Raw genomic sequence first — 19,022 nt, 5'->3', positions numbered from 1 at the left:
TTAAGAATGTAATGGCCAACAGTTTAGCAACAAATATTGTATTGCATGTATTCGTCCAATCAATGATACTGACACCCAAATATGCAAATAAAATATTAACCCAGAGTTTACAAACTACTTTTCTATCACTCATCTGTGGCCTGCTCTCTGTTTGGGTGAAACAAAATAAAAAGCAACTAAATATGGCCCTTTCATTAAACACATACTCACACAGTAAAAAAAAAATTTTGTTCATTTGTTCATAAAAAATATTGTTAGTCCAGCAATATTTGAGATCACCCCAGTATCACCGAAAAGGTTCCAAGCCCCTCTAAAGGTGTGGTCACATTTACCTTTGTACGGTGCAGTTCTGTAGGTGAAATGCAGTCATCTCAATTGGAATCCATGCGATTGAGAAATTCACATGTGGGATTTATTTATTTATTTAGTGGAGATCTGACAGGAAGCGAGTCGGAGAGAGAGGGGGATGGGCTTAGGAAAGGCCTGTGAGGTGGGCTTCGAACTCGGGACACCCGAAGCAAAACTGCACTATATGATTGCACGCTGCCCACGAGGCTATCGGCATCAGTGAGGGAATTTTTTCGTTTGATTTTGTTACTGTTCGTTGAACTTTTAACATGCAAATTTGCTGTGTTTACCAATATAAAGTTATCCAGTTTAGAGGCAGTTTAAGGCTAAAATTACAATGAATACGCCATATAATCAATTAACGCAAAGAATCATTCATGAAATAAAATGCACATTGCTTATACATCATATAGGCTCTTGAAACAGTGCAAGTTAAGGAAGGAAATTTACCGACTGGACCTGTTTGAACTTTAATCGAACACCTGTAAGACTTCAAAAGAAAAGAAAAATCACATATTGCCATGTTTGTGCTCTCGCAAAGCTCCGCTGTTCATGTCACGTTTACACCACAAACTGTGCATGATCTAGAAAAATTTACGCCAATGATTGGCACCAAACACACCCACCCCAGCTTCTTCTTCTCCCTGTGTGACGAAACCGTCTCGTCTTTTAAGTGCGTAAGCGTGACATTCACATTTCCCTAAAGTGCTCTGTGTTTTAGCACGGCGGATAATTAAGCGGGTGGAGGGAGTGGCTCTGATTGGCATTATAAACGCAGCGCCATCTCTGCTCACCGTTCACACCACCACCTGCCTCTCCCTCCTGCACTCACGTTCACCATCAGAGGAATTATTAAAGATAAAAAGGCATTGTGCAAAAAAAGAGATCCTCCCCTGACAGATATTATCATTACAACCTTTTATCAAAAAGTGCAAACTTGTTTTTATCCATCCGTCTCCCCCCTCCATATGTGTCTCACGCTCCATCCTTCACTCTTTCCCTGGGTATTTCAGCAGAGAGAGAAAAGGAGAACCAGAGAGAGAGAGCGCAAAAAACGAGAGGGAAAAAAGCTAGACTGAGCTCTGTCAATTGGAGTGAGTGCACTACTAAGTCTGGCTTCACTACAAAGGTTAGCAGATCTGACTGTCAATACTGTCAGAGGAATGGAGTCTTAGGGAGGGGAGGGAGCAAAGGAGGTGGAGACACGAAGGTTAGGTGGTGGGGGAGGCAGGAGGGTTTGCTTTGAGAGAAAGAGATACTTTGATATTTCGGAATGTTAGAAGGGTGAATGTGGAGAACTGGAGGTTGGGGATCTAATTACCGGGCCATAATTGGGGGCTAGGGAATAGGTTGCCGTCCTCTCAACTCGCTGCAGATCAATTATGTTAAGAGAACATCTGTAAGTAGAACTTAATGAGGTCCATTAGAGCAACATGCGCTGCCTTCCCTAACGGTGCTTGTCAGCTTCTTGGATGAGCTGGAGTGTGCTGCTAACTAGGGACCTGGTGAAGGTGCTTAAATAGGCGAGGAGACGTGCGGGCCGGCTCAGGTCTGTTTTGCTTTGCTGCCAGGGAGGGAACGAGACCGCGAGCGAAGAAACAGCCATCGTGGGGAGAAGGAAGGGAAATCTTTTTAGAGCGGGAGCGAGGAGGAGTTGCACCAAGGCGGGCTGCGTGTTTTTAACCCGCTTGCCTGGAACTTGACAAGGGAACCGGCTATATTTGAGCTACCATCTCGTCTTAATCGGCAACTTTTCCTCGGTACAGTATCTTTCAATCAGATCTTTTTTTTCCCCTCCTCAAACATATTCTGATCTGCAGCCTCATTAAGAAGCTTGGAAACGATTGTTCGTGCAGTGTTTTAATTTGACCCTAAACCGGAACTAATTGGTGATGGTCTTTTGTTCTAATTAAGGTTGTTAGGATAAAGGATCTCGGGATAATTGCCAACTGTACTTTGACAGTTTCTCTCCTAAATAAGGAAGGGAAGAGTTAGAGTCGGTTGCGTCTGTTACAATGTGAGTGGCTGTGGTGGGTGCGCGAAAGCATTAGATTCTCTGTACGTTACTAGCAGCGGTTTAAAACTGGGATTAAGTTGAAGCTTCCGTGAAATGAATGGTCGCTGGAGATGCTCAAAGAAGGCTTAAACCAGGGTAAGAGTACCAGGAAATATCTTTTTTTACTCCAATCCTCCACGAAAAAAGATTTCTCCCCTTGTGAAGCCCGGTAATTAAACTCCCGCTTTCATTTCTACCACAAAAACGAACCTGCATTCCTCGGATGAAGTGGGGTGGTCGTCTGTCGGATATCCCTCTCTTTGCTGACGTTACATCGCAAGTCTGTGTGTGAGAGAGAAAGAGGGGGGTGAGCGAGAGAAAGAGAGAGAGTGAGGCGAAATAATAAGCAGCTCTTCATTTTAACGACGTCCGTTCGCCAAGACTGCGCGCGCTTCCCGCCACGCGGGCTGCGTGCTGGACTGATTCGTGCGAGCGTCACGTAACGTGACGGACTGATGCGTTCACCTCGCTCGGCACAGTCTGGCGATGGCACTCTCTAGCTCATCACCCCCAATAATTCAGATATCTTCGGTGAATAATTGACGAGATAATGCGCGAGATGAAGTGGTGGCGGGAGGATAGAGAAAGAAGAAGGGGTTACAGCGTCCCCTACTCTCTCTCTCTCGCGCGCTCCCTTTTACTCAGCTTAAAGCGTCTCCCCCGCAAATTGCATGATTACCAAGATAGCCCGCTTTGAAATAATTCAATCCATGACAAAACCTAATTACTGGCAGGTAATACCCTGTCAGCTTTAATGCATCTCATCACTCATAATGGAAGCGAGGAGCATTTTATGACCCATCTCATTACTGCTGTATTTTAGGCAGAGAGTGATTGGCATGGGGCCACAATCTTACCACTACCCAACTCTGTTACCATCAGTTCTCCGTCTCCACATTCTCGGTTTAGTCACTTCCAAACTGGGCTGACGATAAATGACTACTTTTGGGCCATGACAGAAAATAAACTCTACAGTGAGTGTGTGATTATGTTTCCTTTTCTCTCTCTCTCTCTCTCTCTCTCTGTGTGTGTGTGTGTGTGTGTGTGTGTGTGTGTGTGTGTGTGTGCACGCATTTTTGTGACAAATGAGGACATAAATTTGTATAATGACAAGGGTATGACATAGGTATTACAAGGAGAAGGTGACTTTTCAGGACATTACCCCATGTCCCCACTTTTCAAAATGCTTATAAATAACACAGAATGGAGTGTATTGAAATTTTGAAATAGCACAGTTTCCTGTAAGGGGTAGGTTTAGGTGTAGGGTTCGTGTAGGGCAATAGCACATACAGTTTGTACAGTATAACAACCATTACGCCTGTGGGATGTCCCCACTTTTCACAAAAACAAACGTGTGTGTGTGTGGGGGGGGGAGTGGCACTGAAGGCCTGTGATTCATCCTACCTCGGCAACATGGGCATCAAGCAGTGCTAATTAGAGTGAACAGGTGTAACCAATGGGCGAGGAATAGCTTTAGAAACACAGACTGGAAAAAAAAACTGAAAGCAGTGAAATTTATTACTCTCTCTCTCACACGTGCACAGTTTTGTCTTTATATTCATGGACTTCGATTTTGCAGGTGCACAGCAATCACATACATGCAGCATGAAAGTTTATGATCAATAATGGAAAATTATTATTGTGTGTCCTGGGGTAATACAACTTAATTTAGGCCTAAATGACTGAAGACAAGAGATCACACAAGTGCTAAATACTGTAGGTTTATGCAAAAGTGTTTTTTTTTTTTTTTTTACTTAAAAAGGGTATTTTTAGACGTGTGATTACAGATGACACAGTCGGCAAGACATGCTTTTTACAGCTCTTCTCTTTATTGTTATGTTTCTACTTTTTGTGATTCACAACTCGAAGCACACGGACACTGAGGGCACTTAAATGGTTTCAGGGGTTACCTGGAAAGATTTAGATATAAAACAAAATAGTGCATAATGTGTGTGTAAAGTAGCTACACTACTTGGTGAGTTTATCTTACACCTACACTTGATTTTTTTAAGTGACTAACGATATAGTTAATGCTAAATGATACCCAGTGTAATATGAGTTAAAAAGAAACACATTTATGGTTTGCTGCTTGAGCCTATCAATGATTCTAAATCAATTAAAGCTGCTCTGAGCCAACATAGTCTATGAAGTATTACTAAATGAATCACTTAAATACTGAATGAATTAGGTGTGTTGATTTAATATGAGACCAAAATATTCCAGGATTTAAAAACTGATTTGCACTTGATGTGCTCACAGGTGCTGTACTTAATCAAGTGCATATACTGTAATGCAGTCTGCATTTTCCTATAGTCTAAAAATGAAATGTTCCTTAATGATTTATTGCAGCACCTTATGATCAGCAAACATTTTTTTTGTGTGTGTCATTTTTAAGTACCATTTTTGTTATATAGGATTCTTAAGTTAGTTATATGCTTTTTTGAGAGATTAAAAAGTTTTATTAATTAAATGATATGTTCTCTATATCAGCATTCTGGCTTCTTGCTCTGTTAAAGCCCATTATATAGATGTCTTTAAGATAAAAAAAAAAAGTTATATAAGGCATTAGGGTGTGAAAGCCTTTTTTGTTCTAATTGGAATCTATATTTTTTAGAGTGTATTTGCCTGCATTCAGAAGTACTGGCATAATTACGATTCAAACAGATGCAAGTGCACAAACACCTGTCACCAAAATGACAGACATATGTATGCATATAAATAATTGTGTGCGTTTTATGAATCAGACCGGTTCTGCTATAAAACACTAAGTAGCACCACGAAATTGTTGCCTAGCTGCTAAAACAAAGAGAGAGAGCGCGAGTCTAAACGTGTAGTACAGAGCTCATAGCATGTTTGCGCGCGCGTCTCAGAGAGGTGAGCATTAAGTTTGTGTTAGCGAGCGCGCGCTCCGTTACTCCGGCTGTCGGTAATAACCGAATGACCTTTTCCTCCTCGTGTAATGTCTCACTGGTGAGGGATTGGGTTTGAAGATAATAAAGCTAGGCTTCACTATTCCTCGTTCCTCACTCACTGATGGGCAAGTTGTTGTGAGCTTTCTCAGAATACTCAATACATGACGAGAACACCTGTAGCTTTTGGTGCGAACTACTACTCGTAGATGATCCATGTGGACCTCATTATTTTCAACCTGAAGATCACTCTTATCCGCGGTGCAATGTCAGATTCGTGAACTTTTGCTCCGAGGAATATTGAGTTGGAGTCGGTGCTCTATCCTAAGTTAACCTTCTGCATAACTTGGTCAAGAAGGTGAGTGAGTTGTGCTTTAATTGTCTTTTCCGAACGGATTTGCTCTAATTCTTTTGGTCCTAAATGCACTGCGAAACTAATTGCTTAATCAACCGAGGATGCTTTTAGTAGTCTTTGATGTTTAATACTAAATTCAGTCTTGCATGCCTCACGTAGACGCATATATTGTGCATGTGATTCAGATTATTTCAGATAAACTGATCATGCAAAGTCAGGTTGTCATTTATGCACACTGCAGAGCAATGGACGAAAACGAAATGTTGTTTCTTTAGGAAACTACATTGCAACGCGTAACAAACACCCAAGCTGTGTGCACGGCAGTAAATAACGACTGATATAAATTACAAACACTAGCTAGACAGCTATTAACACAATAAAAGGGCACTTAAACAACATTGCATATAGTGGATGTGCATGTACGATAATATACACACTTTACTTGAATTAAAGTCTGTGCATTCAAAAACAAGGCAATTAAGAGCAGTTTTTAAAGCTTGAAAGAGACTGCAGAAGGTGTTGGTAATATAGCATTCGAGTTTTTATTCTAAAAAATATGGCATGCATCACTTCGTAAATGCTTGACAAAATGTGATTGCGTTTTAGTATGTGCGAGTTCCTGTATGTTGTCTTTTGTATACATCCAACTTGGTGCCTTTTACTGTACGCGCACTGAAATAGGCGAATAGCGAGAGGCACGATAGGATTATAAGATTACGGCGAGCGCGAAGGGGTAAAGCATATGCCTTTGTCATCCGCTGTCATTTGTTCGCCGCCACTTGCCTCGCCACGGCTGCTGGTCGATCTAATTTCATAGTCGAGCACTGTTGTGACAAACGGAGTCTTAACAGCGTGTGGCGCTGAGCGATAGCGGCTCGCTCTTTCTTTCTATCACCCTCCCGTGTTTTGTTGATTGGTGTTTTCGTCGTTTTCACTCTTTTCTGGCGGAGCGAGGTGGATTGTTACTTGTAACAAAAGCGAAGCTCCCTTGCGCGCATACAGCTGCTCACTTTACGCGCATCTTTGGATCGCGCCTCGTCTTGTTGCATGGTGTTTCTGGGAGCCGAAGCGGGTCAACCAATGCAGAAAAGGGAGAAAAGTTTCGGTAAGAGCTGCGTTTTGCATCCTATCAACGCGAGTGTGATGTGTTTAAATGTGTGGCTGGGTACTTGGGATGTTTCTATGCATACAGCGTCAGTTTTGCCTAACCTCATACAGCTGCATTTTACCGAAGCGACGCATTTTCCTCATTTCCCCCATGCGAATTTTCGAGGTTTGCTTAGACAATTGTGAATAACGTTTAATATGATGTGCCAATGCGTATCGCCGTTTCTAAAACGTTAACGGTTTCATTTTGTCGTTTTGCAAGCTGCAAATCTTATTGGCCTTTTCAGTGCACTAGGCTGCCATGGCAACAGTAATTAAACTGATAAGAGGGTGAAATGTCAGCATCTCCGGCTCGCGCAGCTGTGATGTGAAATCAAATTGGTACTTTGCGCCCGGTGTTTGCCAAGTCTCGCCTGAAATTTCCCCATCAGTATCTGCGAACAGTGAAGCGCACAAAGAGCATCGTATGACTATAAGAACGGGACATAATGAAAGATCTGAGTGAGCGAGGACAGACAAAAAAATAAAAATAAATAAATAAATAAGACACATATGTCCCAGGCCTGTAGGGATGAGAATTTAACGATTTTGATTGCGAATTCGATTGCGCGTAATGATTTCGGTTCCGTAACGGTTCCATTAATGATTCTTTTAGTACTCTTGTGGAGGAAATATCTCGGGAGAAACTGCGATTCGTGTTGCATTTACTGCTCTCAGCAATCTATTGGCAAACCATGAGATAATTTCAGATTTCATCAGCACCGATATAACAAACAAGACATCAATTTAATTCAGTGTTTGGATTGATGTAATGACTTGTCGTAGACTTTTCAGAGGCGGCTTAGATGCAGTCTGATAATTGGTTCTATTTATATAAGTGAAAATATTCACCAAAATGTGGTGACCTAATTAATTAAGCATTCATTTATTTCATAAAATATGCCTACTGACTCGTAATGTATCTTAAAGTGCTCATCTCATGCCATTCAGTCAGTTAAGTACAACATAACACAGTGACAGTTCTTGGTTCATTTCGAGTCGAATGTGACAAAAGTCATTTTTGCGGTTCAATCAAGTGTCATATTAATTCAGTAACAGCTCTGACTGGTACAAAAGTGTGTTTGAATCGCTAAAAAGAACCGTCTCAAAAGAGTCATTAGTTCAGGACTCGTGTTACCTTGTTCAGAATCAGGCTGCATGTATTTGATTCACTAAAAAGAACCGATTCATTAGAGTCATTGGCTCGGGATTCGGGCTATAGCACTGTATGTTTTTGATTCATTAAAAGAACCGGCTCATAAGAGTCATTCTTTATGCAATCGAGCTACACTGGTCTTGCTGTATAATTCCGAATGACTAAAAAGAACCAGTTAAGAGTCATGCATTCAGGAATCGGAAAAAGTGGTCGTGCTTCAAAGAACAGAAGTGCAGAAAACACTATCAGAGTTGTTCAATAGAGTGTTCTGCATCAGTAGAAAGTCGTTATCAAAATCACTAGGTTTCTGTATTTGTTAAAATGGCTACCCAGGCCCGATTTCAGCGTGTTAGATTAATCTTTTGTTCACCGTTTGATATAAGAAAATCGATGAGGGCATGAACATCCCACACTCCTATTAGAAAAAAGAAAAAAAAAACTGAATTGGGAATCCAAGCCTGTGAATAGAAGGACTAGTTAGTTTGTGCCACAATCGATTCATTTAGGACTAACCGTGATTGCGGACCAAGGGGAGTCGAAACTAACTTCTTTGGCTTGGTAATGAGAGGCGGTGACTTTGTTGTGTTAACCAGGCGAGCTGGGACGGTGCGGATGAGTGGGACAGAACAAGGACGCATAGCAGAGGAAATCAGCCGTGTGCTGCTCTTACAATCCAATCCAGCCAATTAAAAGCTCAACAGCTTAAACAGAATGGGACAAACAGTGCGGCGGTGCTACCTGTCTGATGTGCTTCCTTGCTGTTTTCCCCTCATCAAGCCCTCTCCTTTGAATAAACTCAAAATAAAGCATCATAAAAACGCCAGCGAGGTCGAAGGAATCATCATTATCCCTCGCCTCGTTTTCATTGAATGTTCCTACATCTTAACGAGCATGGTCCTACAGCAGAAAGAAGTTGTTCACAGTCTAAGCCTATGGTACTGCATCAGATATTTGCTCTAGGCTATAATTATGACCCTAGAGGGATCGGCTACCTGCTGTTCCTTTCCCTGCATTGTAATGCTCAGTTGAATTGAAACAATTTCACACCTGTCCTCAGTCTTACTAATTGGTGCACTGTCTTGTTTATTTTCTGTGAGGGCCAACTGCCACGCTTTTGGCAAATCATTTTTGAAAGTAATTATCGTCAAGGCCACATGTTAAAAAAAAGAAAGCGGCAAACTCTCTCTATCTGTTAGGTAGGGCAGAGTCTTAATGGTCTACAAATGTGTTGACATGCACGACTATTTAAAGGGATAGCGCACCCAAAAATAAATTCCAACATCATTTGCTCACCCTCATGTTGTTCCGATACATCTATGACTTTCTTTCTTCCATAGAACGCAAAAGTCTCAATTAAATTTCATTGCATTTTATCAATACAATGAAACAAGTTTCTAATGACATAAGGGTGAGTAATAATGTCAGAATTTTGCCACAAATTTCCTAAATGTTATAGAAAATGTTTCACAAACTTTTCTTGTCAAGACAGATTCATGCAGTCCAAACAAGGCTTTTTAATCTCATATTCCTCTATGAATGTATTTCAGCGAGATTGCCTGGACAACGCATCGTGGCGATGAGAGCATTATAACTATCCCGAGGGAGGTCCTCAATTCAGACAGAGACACTCAATTTACCACAGCTGAGAAATCTCTCGGTGACCCTCTCACTCAAAGTTCGCAATTTCTCACTGCTTGCGCTCTCACCCCCCTCCAAGAGCAGCATATACATTAGGTGGAATCTATGGCTCTGACAGCTTCTCCTGCACAAGGTGAGAAATGGGGACTGTCTCAGTGGCAGGACAACGGGGCAGAATCAGACGTACTTGTAAAAATGTAGGACAAAAACTTTTTGGGCCGGGACAAAAAAAGAGGGGCTGGAGCGGTGGCGTAAGGGGGAGCGGGGTACAGCTTACTCTCCTCTGTATGGAAGGAGAATACTAATTACAGGCCTTCAGCATGAGCCCACATTGTTCCCTCTCAACCCAACAAAGCCCTTTCACGCCCTGTAAAGGGCTACACAATGCCTGCTCTGGGGGCAAGCTTTGGCCCCTCCCCTAAAGCAGGGGGAAGAGGAGGATGTTAGCTACATTGGCTTCTTGTTATTGTTGACCAAAAAGTGTGTGTTCATCTCTTGACTGAAAAACACAGCACATGACTGACTGTCAAAAGTCACCACGAACCATGTTCTTACCTTCGTGTCGCCCCTTGTCGCCTGTCTTCACAGGTATACAAATGCTCTCCGTCCAGCCGGACACCAAGCCAAAGGGCTGTGCCGGCTGCAACCGGAAAATCAAGGACCGCTACCTGCTGAAGGCCTTGGACAAGTACTGGCACGAAGACTGCCTCAAGTGTGCCTGCTGCGACTGCCGACTCGGCGAGGTGGGCTCCACGCTGTACACCAAAGCCAACCTCATCCTCTGTCGGAGGGACTACCTACGGTAAGAGAAAAAACTTATTATTTGTGTCATAACACACACTCTAGGCACTACAGATTGCAAGTTACAAGATGTCACTGAAAACAGCTGAATCTGTACCACATTCAAAAGAGAACTCTCTAAGAGCCTTGCGTCAAATCCCAAACAAAACAAGTGCCACAAAAAGCCATATTGCTGTTAACACTGGCTTTAATGGCTGCCCTTAACGCCCAGAGTTCTCCCATGCTGCTAGATATCCTTTGCTCTTCATAATAGAAAAGGAGCTCAAAGGGGATCTTTATGAGCCTATAAACTGCAGCCATTTCTGTGAGTTTTCAATGGATTCACTTGTTGGATCCAATCAACACACTGAGGCTTGATAGAGGGGCATTGTTTAGCAAGAGACCACCCTGGTTCTTGTTCAATCAGCTTACCTTTGTCCACTGATGGAAGGGTTTCCTTAGAAACCCAACCTCTCAATTTCTCGCTTTTCTATCTGTGTGCCCAGCATGCATCAGTTTTAAAGCAACAAGTCTGCAAGTATGGATTTTCGGCATACGAACAAATATAGACTCCAATATCTGTCATCTGGTCACCCCTAAAAATATTCTTGTTTTTTCTTAACGAGTAAAAAGGAAAGAGTGCATAAGCTGCTTTCTTGTAGGATTGCATGATATGGAGAAAAACATGATATGCAATCAACCTTTGTTGCAATTTAAAGCCAGAAAATAAAGACACATTCTACATCACTAAAACGTCTCAGAGCAACCAGCATGATATTCTGCAAAAAAGCATCCTCCAGAGTTAATGACTATCAAATTAAAATCAAAAAAATTTAGAGCTTGTTTTTCATGGACTGCCTGAAGAGGTTTGTGGAATTTAACCTTTGATTGGCTAAACGCAAAAAAATTTTTTTTGTACATTTTTAATATCTAATAAAATAATAATAAATGCATATTAATATGTTATATGAGATATAAAAATAATTACTTATATATAACTAAAAAATGTTATCTATTTTTTCACCTTACATTGGCATCACTACTGCTTGTTTACACTACGCATATGACGTCACTAGTGCACAAACTTAACATAAGACAATCATGTGACTAGGATATTCTCTGAATCTCCATAAATTTTAAGGATTAATGCATTGAAATCAATAGTTAGCACTGTTACAATATTTTCAAAAATTATATATAATTATATCATAATATGTATCATGCAACTTTTTGTCAAGTGTCTACCTAGTAGTTACACAGTCCCACGTGTAATAAACCCACGTACACATGTGTGCAACATATGTATATGAAATGATATAAATGCTCAACGGGACGCTCCAGGGAGTCACGGCTTTGTGAGCATGCTAGAAGCTACAGTATGCAGGAGGCGCTTTGAAATGGCACAGTTCATTTAATTTTGGCATGGGCGATGAGAGAGTCTCCATTAGGCGCGGTACACAAGCAGGCTTTGGGGAAACGCGACTGTAAAGCATCGCCAGAGGGCCAGAGGCAGGCTGAGATTACCATCTCACAGTAAGCCTCATTGACTGTGCCCTGCTAAACTGCATCTTCATTCACGACGACGCTCACAAGTTTGTGCCTCAAACAACAGCGGCGACGAGATAGATGGCACCAGATGTGTCATTAGGAGACGTGTAGATTCGTCTTTGTGGTACGGCGACGGTTCGTACCAGATGCGACTGATAAGGTTCTTGTGCATGTAATATCTCTTTTAATAATTTTACAACTGCTAGTGAGGGAAGAGAGAGGCCAACTGTGCCCATGTGATTCTTTCATCTTCAAAGTTCAAGGTGACTGAATTGATTCGATTCTAGCCATCACATGAGCGGTCTTCCCGTGCCTCCAGCTCAACGTCTCCTCGCCAGCAGCAAATTAGGGGCGAGCGTGGCATGGTCCCAGTTCCTCAAATCACATCTGCAACACAACAAAAGAAAAGCAGCCTCCATTGACGAGCCAATCAATCGGCAATCCTTACAAAGCACTCCGATGCACTCCTCTCGATTGGATCGTTTCCTTATTTATTTTCTTAAGTTAGTGCCGGCGAGATAAGAGATAGACTTAATCCCTTCCTCTTTGTTCTGTGTTCTATTTCGCCCGTTCTTATTCCGAGTAAATTATGCTTGGATTTATTATACAAGATTCCCCACCCCCACGTCCGCACAGAATCAATCCAGTCCTGTTTAGCAGTGTGGCATGTTATTAAGGCTGACATAACCAGGGTTAATAGAATTCTTCAGGGGTCTACAACCATGAGCGATGTGATCCCACCAGCTGAGAAATAATAATCCCTATCGCAACACACACAAAAACAAATTAAATAAGGAAAAAAAAAGATTTATGCCTTCCCGGACCTGTCTCCCTTAGTACATATTATCAAATATGATGTGGGTTTTTTTGTAGTCGAAGGGAGAGGCAGAAATCGTTTTGGTCTGGGAAAAGAATATCATTCGATTCATATTCAAAGCATCGAGAAGGTAATTATTGATGGAAAGCACGATGCTCGTATTGCTCTCAAAGTATGGGTAAATGGTATTGGCCTGTCTTATCAACAACAAATGATTCTTTTGATACCGTGCAGACATCTCTATTGATGATAAAAGTAATAACCGGCGTGCCAATGTTTATGCCGATGCAGTTACATTTCATAGCGGGGAGCGATAAAGTTAAAAGCAGCAGACAAAAAAGCGACGGACACATTTAAGTTTAGAAACGGGCAAAAATGAACCCTGTCAGAAAGTAGTTACAGACAGGAAAGCCCAGGATGCAAGCAGGGAGAGGGAAGCTGTTAGGCATCAGTTAATGGAAAACTGTAAATTTCAGGCATCCATTTTAAAGACAGCACAGGGTGACCACTTATTTATTTATCTATCTATTCATTCATTTTTTTTTTAATCCAACTTCAATTTTCCTCTACAGTGGTTTTACTAAGATTGTAAATGCAAGCAAACTCACAGAGCAGTCAACATGACTGGATTTATTACTGTTATGGAAAGCTGGCTATCGGTGAAAGATAACCAACATGTAAAGCATGGTTTGGTTGTAATAACTTGTATTTTTTCCCCCTTTTGGCCCTCATTCAGGAACCACTTTGTGGCACCCGTCTACCTTGTGCTGTGTAAACTTTTGGAAATGAACCATAAAAATGTATCTTTCACTTTCTCGTACAGTATTTGCATCTGGAGTCATGCCGTAGATTGTATGCATTTATGGATGTGCCATATGTTTATCTGTAGGTCAACAAAATGTGAGTAATCTTTGAAGTCAGGAACTTTGTCAAATTGAGCTCAGCGGAATTGGTTTTGTGATTCATTTCGGTCGCACACTTACAGATAAAGTTATAATTACCTAGTTGCTTGATGAAATGATGATTTCAGGATGCACATTTTGAACGAAAGGATGGTGTTAAGATAAAGTAGCTGTATTAAAAACTGCAGGTGGCTTACACACTATAAAAGAAAAAATAGCATACCTCGGATGCAATCGCTGCACTTCGCCACCATGCAAAGTGAAGTTTGCCTACTATCGCCCTTGAAAACATGAGAAGTTTCATACTTGGGTCTGTGCCATGGAGAAGTCCAAAGAGTCACCACCTAAGGAGACAGAGACAAATTATTTGAAAAATCGCAGTATGTGGACTTCAACACAAACTGTGTCCAATCAGCTATTTTAGTTTAATCTATGTTTTGGGTGCTGTGCAGGTGTGCAATGCTCATTTTTTTCCCCCTCAGCTAACCTAAGCTAACACTCTCCTTGTAATTTGGAAAAGGTCAGAAATGCGTAACTTCTTAGTTCAGAAGTTCTGTAGTTCTCCAGTGCTCTAGTTTACGCCCTCAGCTGATAAGAGCAATTATTCTCAAATATAAACGCATTTATTGTAAGCTGGCGTGACACTAAAGTAACAAAGTTGCTGCCGTGTTGTCTGTTAAAGGTTAGGCTGGTCTCTCCGGCGGGACTAGCGCAGTGCAGCCCGGTGTACTTTGTCTTGTGTTTTCCTCAGTCGTTTTGAAGCTAGCTGAAAGATTGAGGCCATCTCTTGTTCTAATGACCAGTGCAGATGTTCACAAACAGTGCAGTGCTCTCTGTCTCTGAAGGGCATTAAGCAGGATTTCGGTTATAGCAAACACGGAACGCTACAACAGAGCATTGCTAACATTTCATTTTGTGTTTCTACAGACAGAATTTGTGTTGGGACGTAACTATTTTGACAGTAGTTTAGGACTTGACAAAATACTGAAGCTTTTTTAGTAACTTTTACGTAAGTAGCTATGTAGCAAGATTAAATGGTACATTGCTAGTTTTTGTAATGCACACAAACTAAAAGCCTGTCTTCTGTCTCATACCAACATTGATATGAATCTAAAAAAATTCTCATTTATTTTAGTGAATCAGTTAGTTTGAACAGTTCACGGTTATATATATATAAATATATATATTTTTTTTTTCTTTAAAGAAATGTCTAGTTGAAGTCCACTATTCGTCACTATGTTTTTGACTCATTTGTATAGAATAGTGTTTTTAAGTGTATTTAGTACACATTTACTTATTCAAGTTTAGATCTGTGTTGTCTTTGTGCCATATAAACAGCACTCTGATCATAAACTCTCAGGTGATTTATTTTTTATATTGAAGTTTAGAATTAGCTACTTTCCGACAGCTACTTTTTCAAAAGGTTAGCTTTAATTTACATTTAGAGGATGTTTGAAAAGCTATGACACATTTCAAGGTAGGATAAATGAATATACCGAAATGGCTTGTCGTCCTTGAGGTAATATTAATGTTTATTTACCTAAAAATTGAGATGGTGAAGTAGTGACAACTGCTTGAAATGAACTAACTACACATTTTAGCAAAGTTCAGCAGTCTTTTTTTTTCAGATAATATTAAATATTGTTTTGAAATCCAATCCGACCGTTTCTCATCTACAGCAAAAAAGAAAAAAAGAAACAAAGGTGAAATATGCTCTTTGAATAAAGATCTGTATTAATATAAAAATTCTTTAATGACACACATAAAACAAAACCGTTGACAGAAGAACAGCTTACCATTCATGTTGAGATATTGAACATCAGTGTGATTAAAACGCTACACAACACTTCAAACGTATGTTGTTTGGTTTTAAAACATTAAGACTCTTTATGAGCATCCCGCGCTACTTTTGTTGCCTGCGCCATCTCTAGCTGACAAATTTCTAGGCCCTGGGGGACGTGTTTGCAAGGTCGGCTTTTGAAAACATTCTGCACCCTACATAAAGCTGTTTTCAGTGGGTGCACCTGTGCTGTAATTGTTTTTCCCTCATCTGTCTGTTAAAAGAATGGCTTTTTCTTAAAGCTAATGAAAGACTTTTGTCATTTTTTGTCATTTGTCATTATGCCTTTGTGACGTGAAACACATATTTTTGTTATATATATTCCTGTTTTAAAGTCTTATTGTGGTTTTTGCATGATTTTTTCCATCTCAGGTTCATCTGTTGATGGCTTTGAAACAGCTATACAGCCCAATTAGTCAAGAAAACAATTCTCCATTATGTGGGAAGGTGATGCATAACAATTCCATGAACCTTTTTAAATCAGCATCAAAATTTTTGATTAAAATTTGAATTAATGTCTGAGGGAAAATGTATAATCTAGGTACTTTGCCTGGTCACAACATCCATAATAATTAAAAATAATTAGCAAAGTGTTGTTTAAAAAGTTTTATACATCAACTTTTAATGTCAAAACCATTGCAGACTTCTGTCGGGACTTACTGGAAAGTTTGGTTTAGCCCGCCATCATTTTCAGACAACAAGGCCTTATGAACTTTGATTTCAAACAAGGAAATATTGATGACTTGAAGGAGGTAAATCCTTGTAGAGAGGTGCTCCAATAGGAGTGGCCCTTAGTGTTGTGGGATCACAGGCACTTGAGGTGTGGATTCAGCGGGTGTGCCGTTTCTCTCAGCCGCGGATAACGCTCGGTCTCAACGGCACTCGTTACAACAGAGCACTCAGCGTGTACAAAAGGTCTTCTTCCCGGTGAAGATTTTAATGGTGTTGCGGCTCTGGACACTTTACCTCCTTATCCCCCTCGTCTCATTAGACAGCCCCTCACCGTCTTCTGTTCCTTTCTGTTGAGCTTCGGTCTTTGATACTGCGATTGAAACCTTGTGATGACCAGTTTTCATGCAGGCCAGGTTATTGTTGTCACTCAAGAGTAAGTTTGTTTGGTCCTAAAAAACCTGTATGGTGTTCTGTCATCCATGGAGAATGACGAGAAATTTAGAAGAATGTACAAGTTGCCTTTTTCTATGCAATTACAAGTAAACAAAACTTGAGATTTGGTTCCGTTACGTCCATCTAAAGCATGAAAGTTCCTGTCAGATTCCTTTTTGGTGAACTATTTCTTTATTAGTTGCTTTAAAAATTGGGATGCTTTCAACCTTAGCCACATCGAAGAGATTAATGCACATTTAAATTTAAAATGTACTTTTCAAACACCTATGTAGGCTACTGGGAGTTCGTGAAAATAACAGAACGTAGTCACAAGCTACCATAAATCTACTACAACTACAATAACGACCCACGAAAGTTAGTAAGAAAGAATTTCAACGTCTTTTTACGCACTTGCCCACTGTTTGTTTTATTTGTTCCCCATGGCGTCCTGTATGATTCATGCCCCTGGAGGATGCACAGCGAGCCTCTAAACAGCAGCGGCCGCTCCATCGCCACAAGGTGAACTATTCCCCGCTGCGCGTTATTATTAATAACTGTCAGCCAGAGGGGGTCACCCACGACAACTCCTTGAAAAGAACCCAGGGCAAGGCAACTAGGCCGCAGCTGGGCGCCTTGTAAAACAATACCCCCTCCCCCCTCCCTGCATCCCCAGAGGATGAGTGCTTAAGGCAGGAATAATGCATTGGAGCGATTGGGGAGTAGGGCACCGCCATGTTTCCAGCCGTGAAATATTAAGATGTCACCACCTGGCACTGTTAAGCATACCTTTTGCCAGAGCACGAAGCTATCTATTAGAACAGGACAGAGCAAAGACAGCGTTTGAATGTCTTCCTTCCCACCTCGACCTACAGTCACACCTCCTCCCCTCATCCCACCTGATTCTGTGGCATAAACTAAAAAAAAAATAAAAAGAAGAATAGTTCACACAAAAATAAAAATAAAAAATCATGATTTTCTTACCTCAGTGTTAAATAGTACTATAATATAATATAATATAATATAAATGTATCAAAAATTTTTAATTTATAATATAAATATTTGTTTATAAATATTTATCATCATATATAAAATATATATCATCTACTTCTGCAGTATGGAAAATTAAAATGTATTAATTTTCTATGCAACATTTAAAAATATATTATATAATACAAAATGTAATTATAATATAATTTATTTTTGTAGATATAAAATAATAACATAAAATATATCATCCACTTCTGCTGCATGGAAAACAAATCATTTAAATGTATTATGTCTATACAACATTTAACAATATATAATATAATGCTTATTACTATAATATAATTTAACGCATTAAAAAATATATATTTTACAAATTATATGAAAAATTCCAATGAATGGGTGAGCTACAGTGCATTAACCTGTAGCTCAAGGGATATGTGAAATTAATTTAGTTCTGCGCAGTTTTTTTGTCTTTGCAGAAATTCACTCTTTTTAAAATAGCAGATGTTGTCATTCTCTGCATAGCTGTGGTCAGAGCAATTCCAAATAAGTGTTCCTCCAATCTCCCTACACCACCTCTAATCCAACAAGTTTCCATTAAAATGAATGTTATAACTGAAACAGGGCGCCGAAGATGTGTGTGGGAGGGTAGTGACAGCAATTTATTTGTGCTCACCTCCTCTCCCGTGCACTCTCACTTTGAATGCATTACAAATCCTGCTTTAATTTTCTCCACTGTACCACATAGACATCCAGCTACATCACTCCAATCTCTCCAAATGAAATTGGTTTTGGAGGGGTCAGAGTTCAGCGCACTGGTCTGTGTTATGATTTCCATCTAATCTGGGAGAGGACTATAAAGACCTAATCCGCCCTACCTTTTCCAGGCACTGCTGCACTCTTGAGCCTGTGTATGGGAACCTTGTAATAAGCTGAGAGAGGAAGGAGGGGAAAGAGGGATGACTGTTTTTCAAGTCCTATTTGTTTTGTGGATTTATGGGAAGCAAAATGTTGGATGGCTTCAACTGTGCCACAAGTAGATAGACTCCATGAGGCCAAGGCTAGATTAAATGTCAACTTTGACCCTGCTTGCTGATCGGAAAGGGCCACCCAGGGGCTTCAGATGGGTTTGATTTTGTTCAGAGCAGGAATAGGAACCCCTGTGAATTTATTGCTGTGGACTGCCACCGTTTCCCTGCGAAACAACGAAAGTGCGAGCCCTTTCACTGAAGTTAAATGTCCACCGCGTGCCTCGTTTTATTGCTTTGTACTGCTAAATGTGGTTTTATTTTAATGTGTTTCGCTTCACTGGAGTTTTTTATTAGAGTTGTTGTATTACTGTATATCTCAACTTGCACCTGCCAAATTAACGTGTTTACTTTGTCCCAAGAGTGAAATTGGCCGGACAGTCGTGCACAAGATGGACGATCACAAAG

General features: G+C 40.5%; 1 protein-coding gene across 7 annotated transcripts in view; it reads left to right on the top strand.

The window, feature by feature from the left end:
* The first annotated feature begins 1,633 nt into the window (after window positions 1–1,633).
* The window catches only part of lmo3 (LIM domain only 3), a 44,767-nt gene continuing 27,378 nt past the window's right edge, over window positions 1,634–19,022 (top strand). Inside the window, exons 1-3 of one of the 7 annotated variants that reach the window (XM_058774273.1) lie at window positions 6,281–6,773; window positions 9,518–9,741; window positions 10,197–10,410. In XM_058774273.1, coding sequence (XP_058630256.1) covers window positions 9,714–9,741; window positions 10,197–10,410 — 242 coding nt within the window. In that variant the 5' untranslated portion in view covers window positions 6,281–6,773; window positions 9,518–9,713. Of the gene's footprint in view, window positions 1,748–1,780; window positions 2,109–2,130; window positions 2,501–3,357; window positions 3,379–5,109; window positions 5,672–6,278; window positions 6,774–9,517; window positions 9,742–10,196; window positions 10,411–19,022 lie in introns of those variants that run through there. The other 6 variants (XM_058774278.1, XM_058774276.1, XM_058774274.1 and 3 more) reach the window with 6 other exon arrangements.

Source organism: Onychostoma macrolepis, chromosome 04 (assembly GCF_012432095.1).
Source record: "Onychostoma macrolepis isolate SWU-2019 chromosome 04, ASM1243209v1, whole genome shotgun sequence".
Lineage (NCBI taxonomy): Eukaryota > Metazoa > Chordata > Actinopteri > Cypriniformes > Cyprinidae > Onychostoma > Onychostoma macrolepis.
This window is presented reverse-complemented; position numbering and strand designations above follow the sequence as displayed.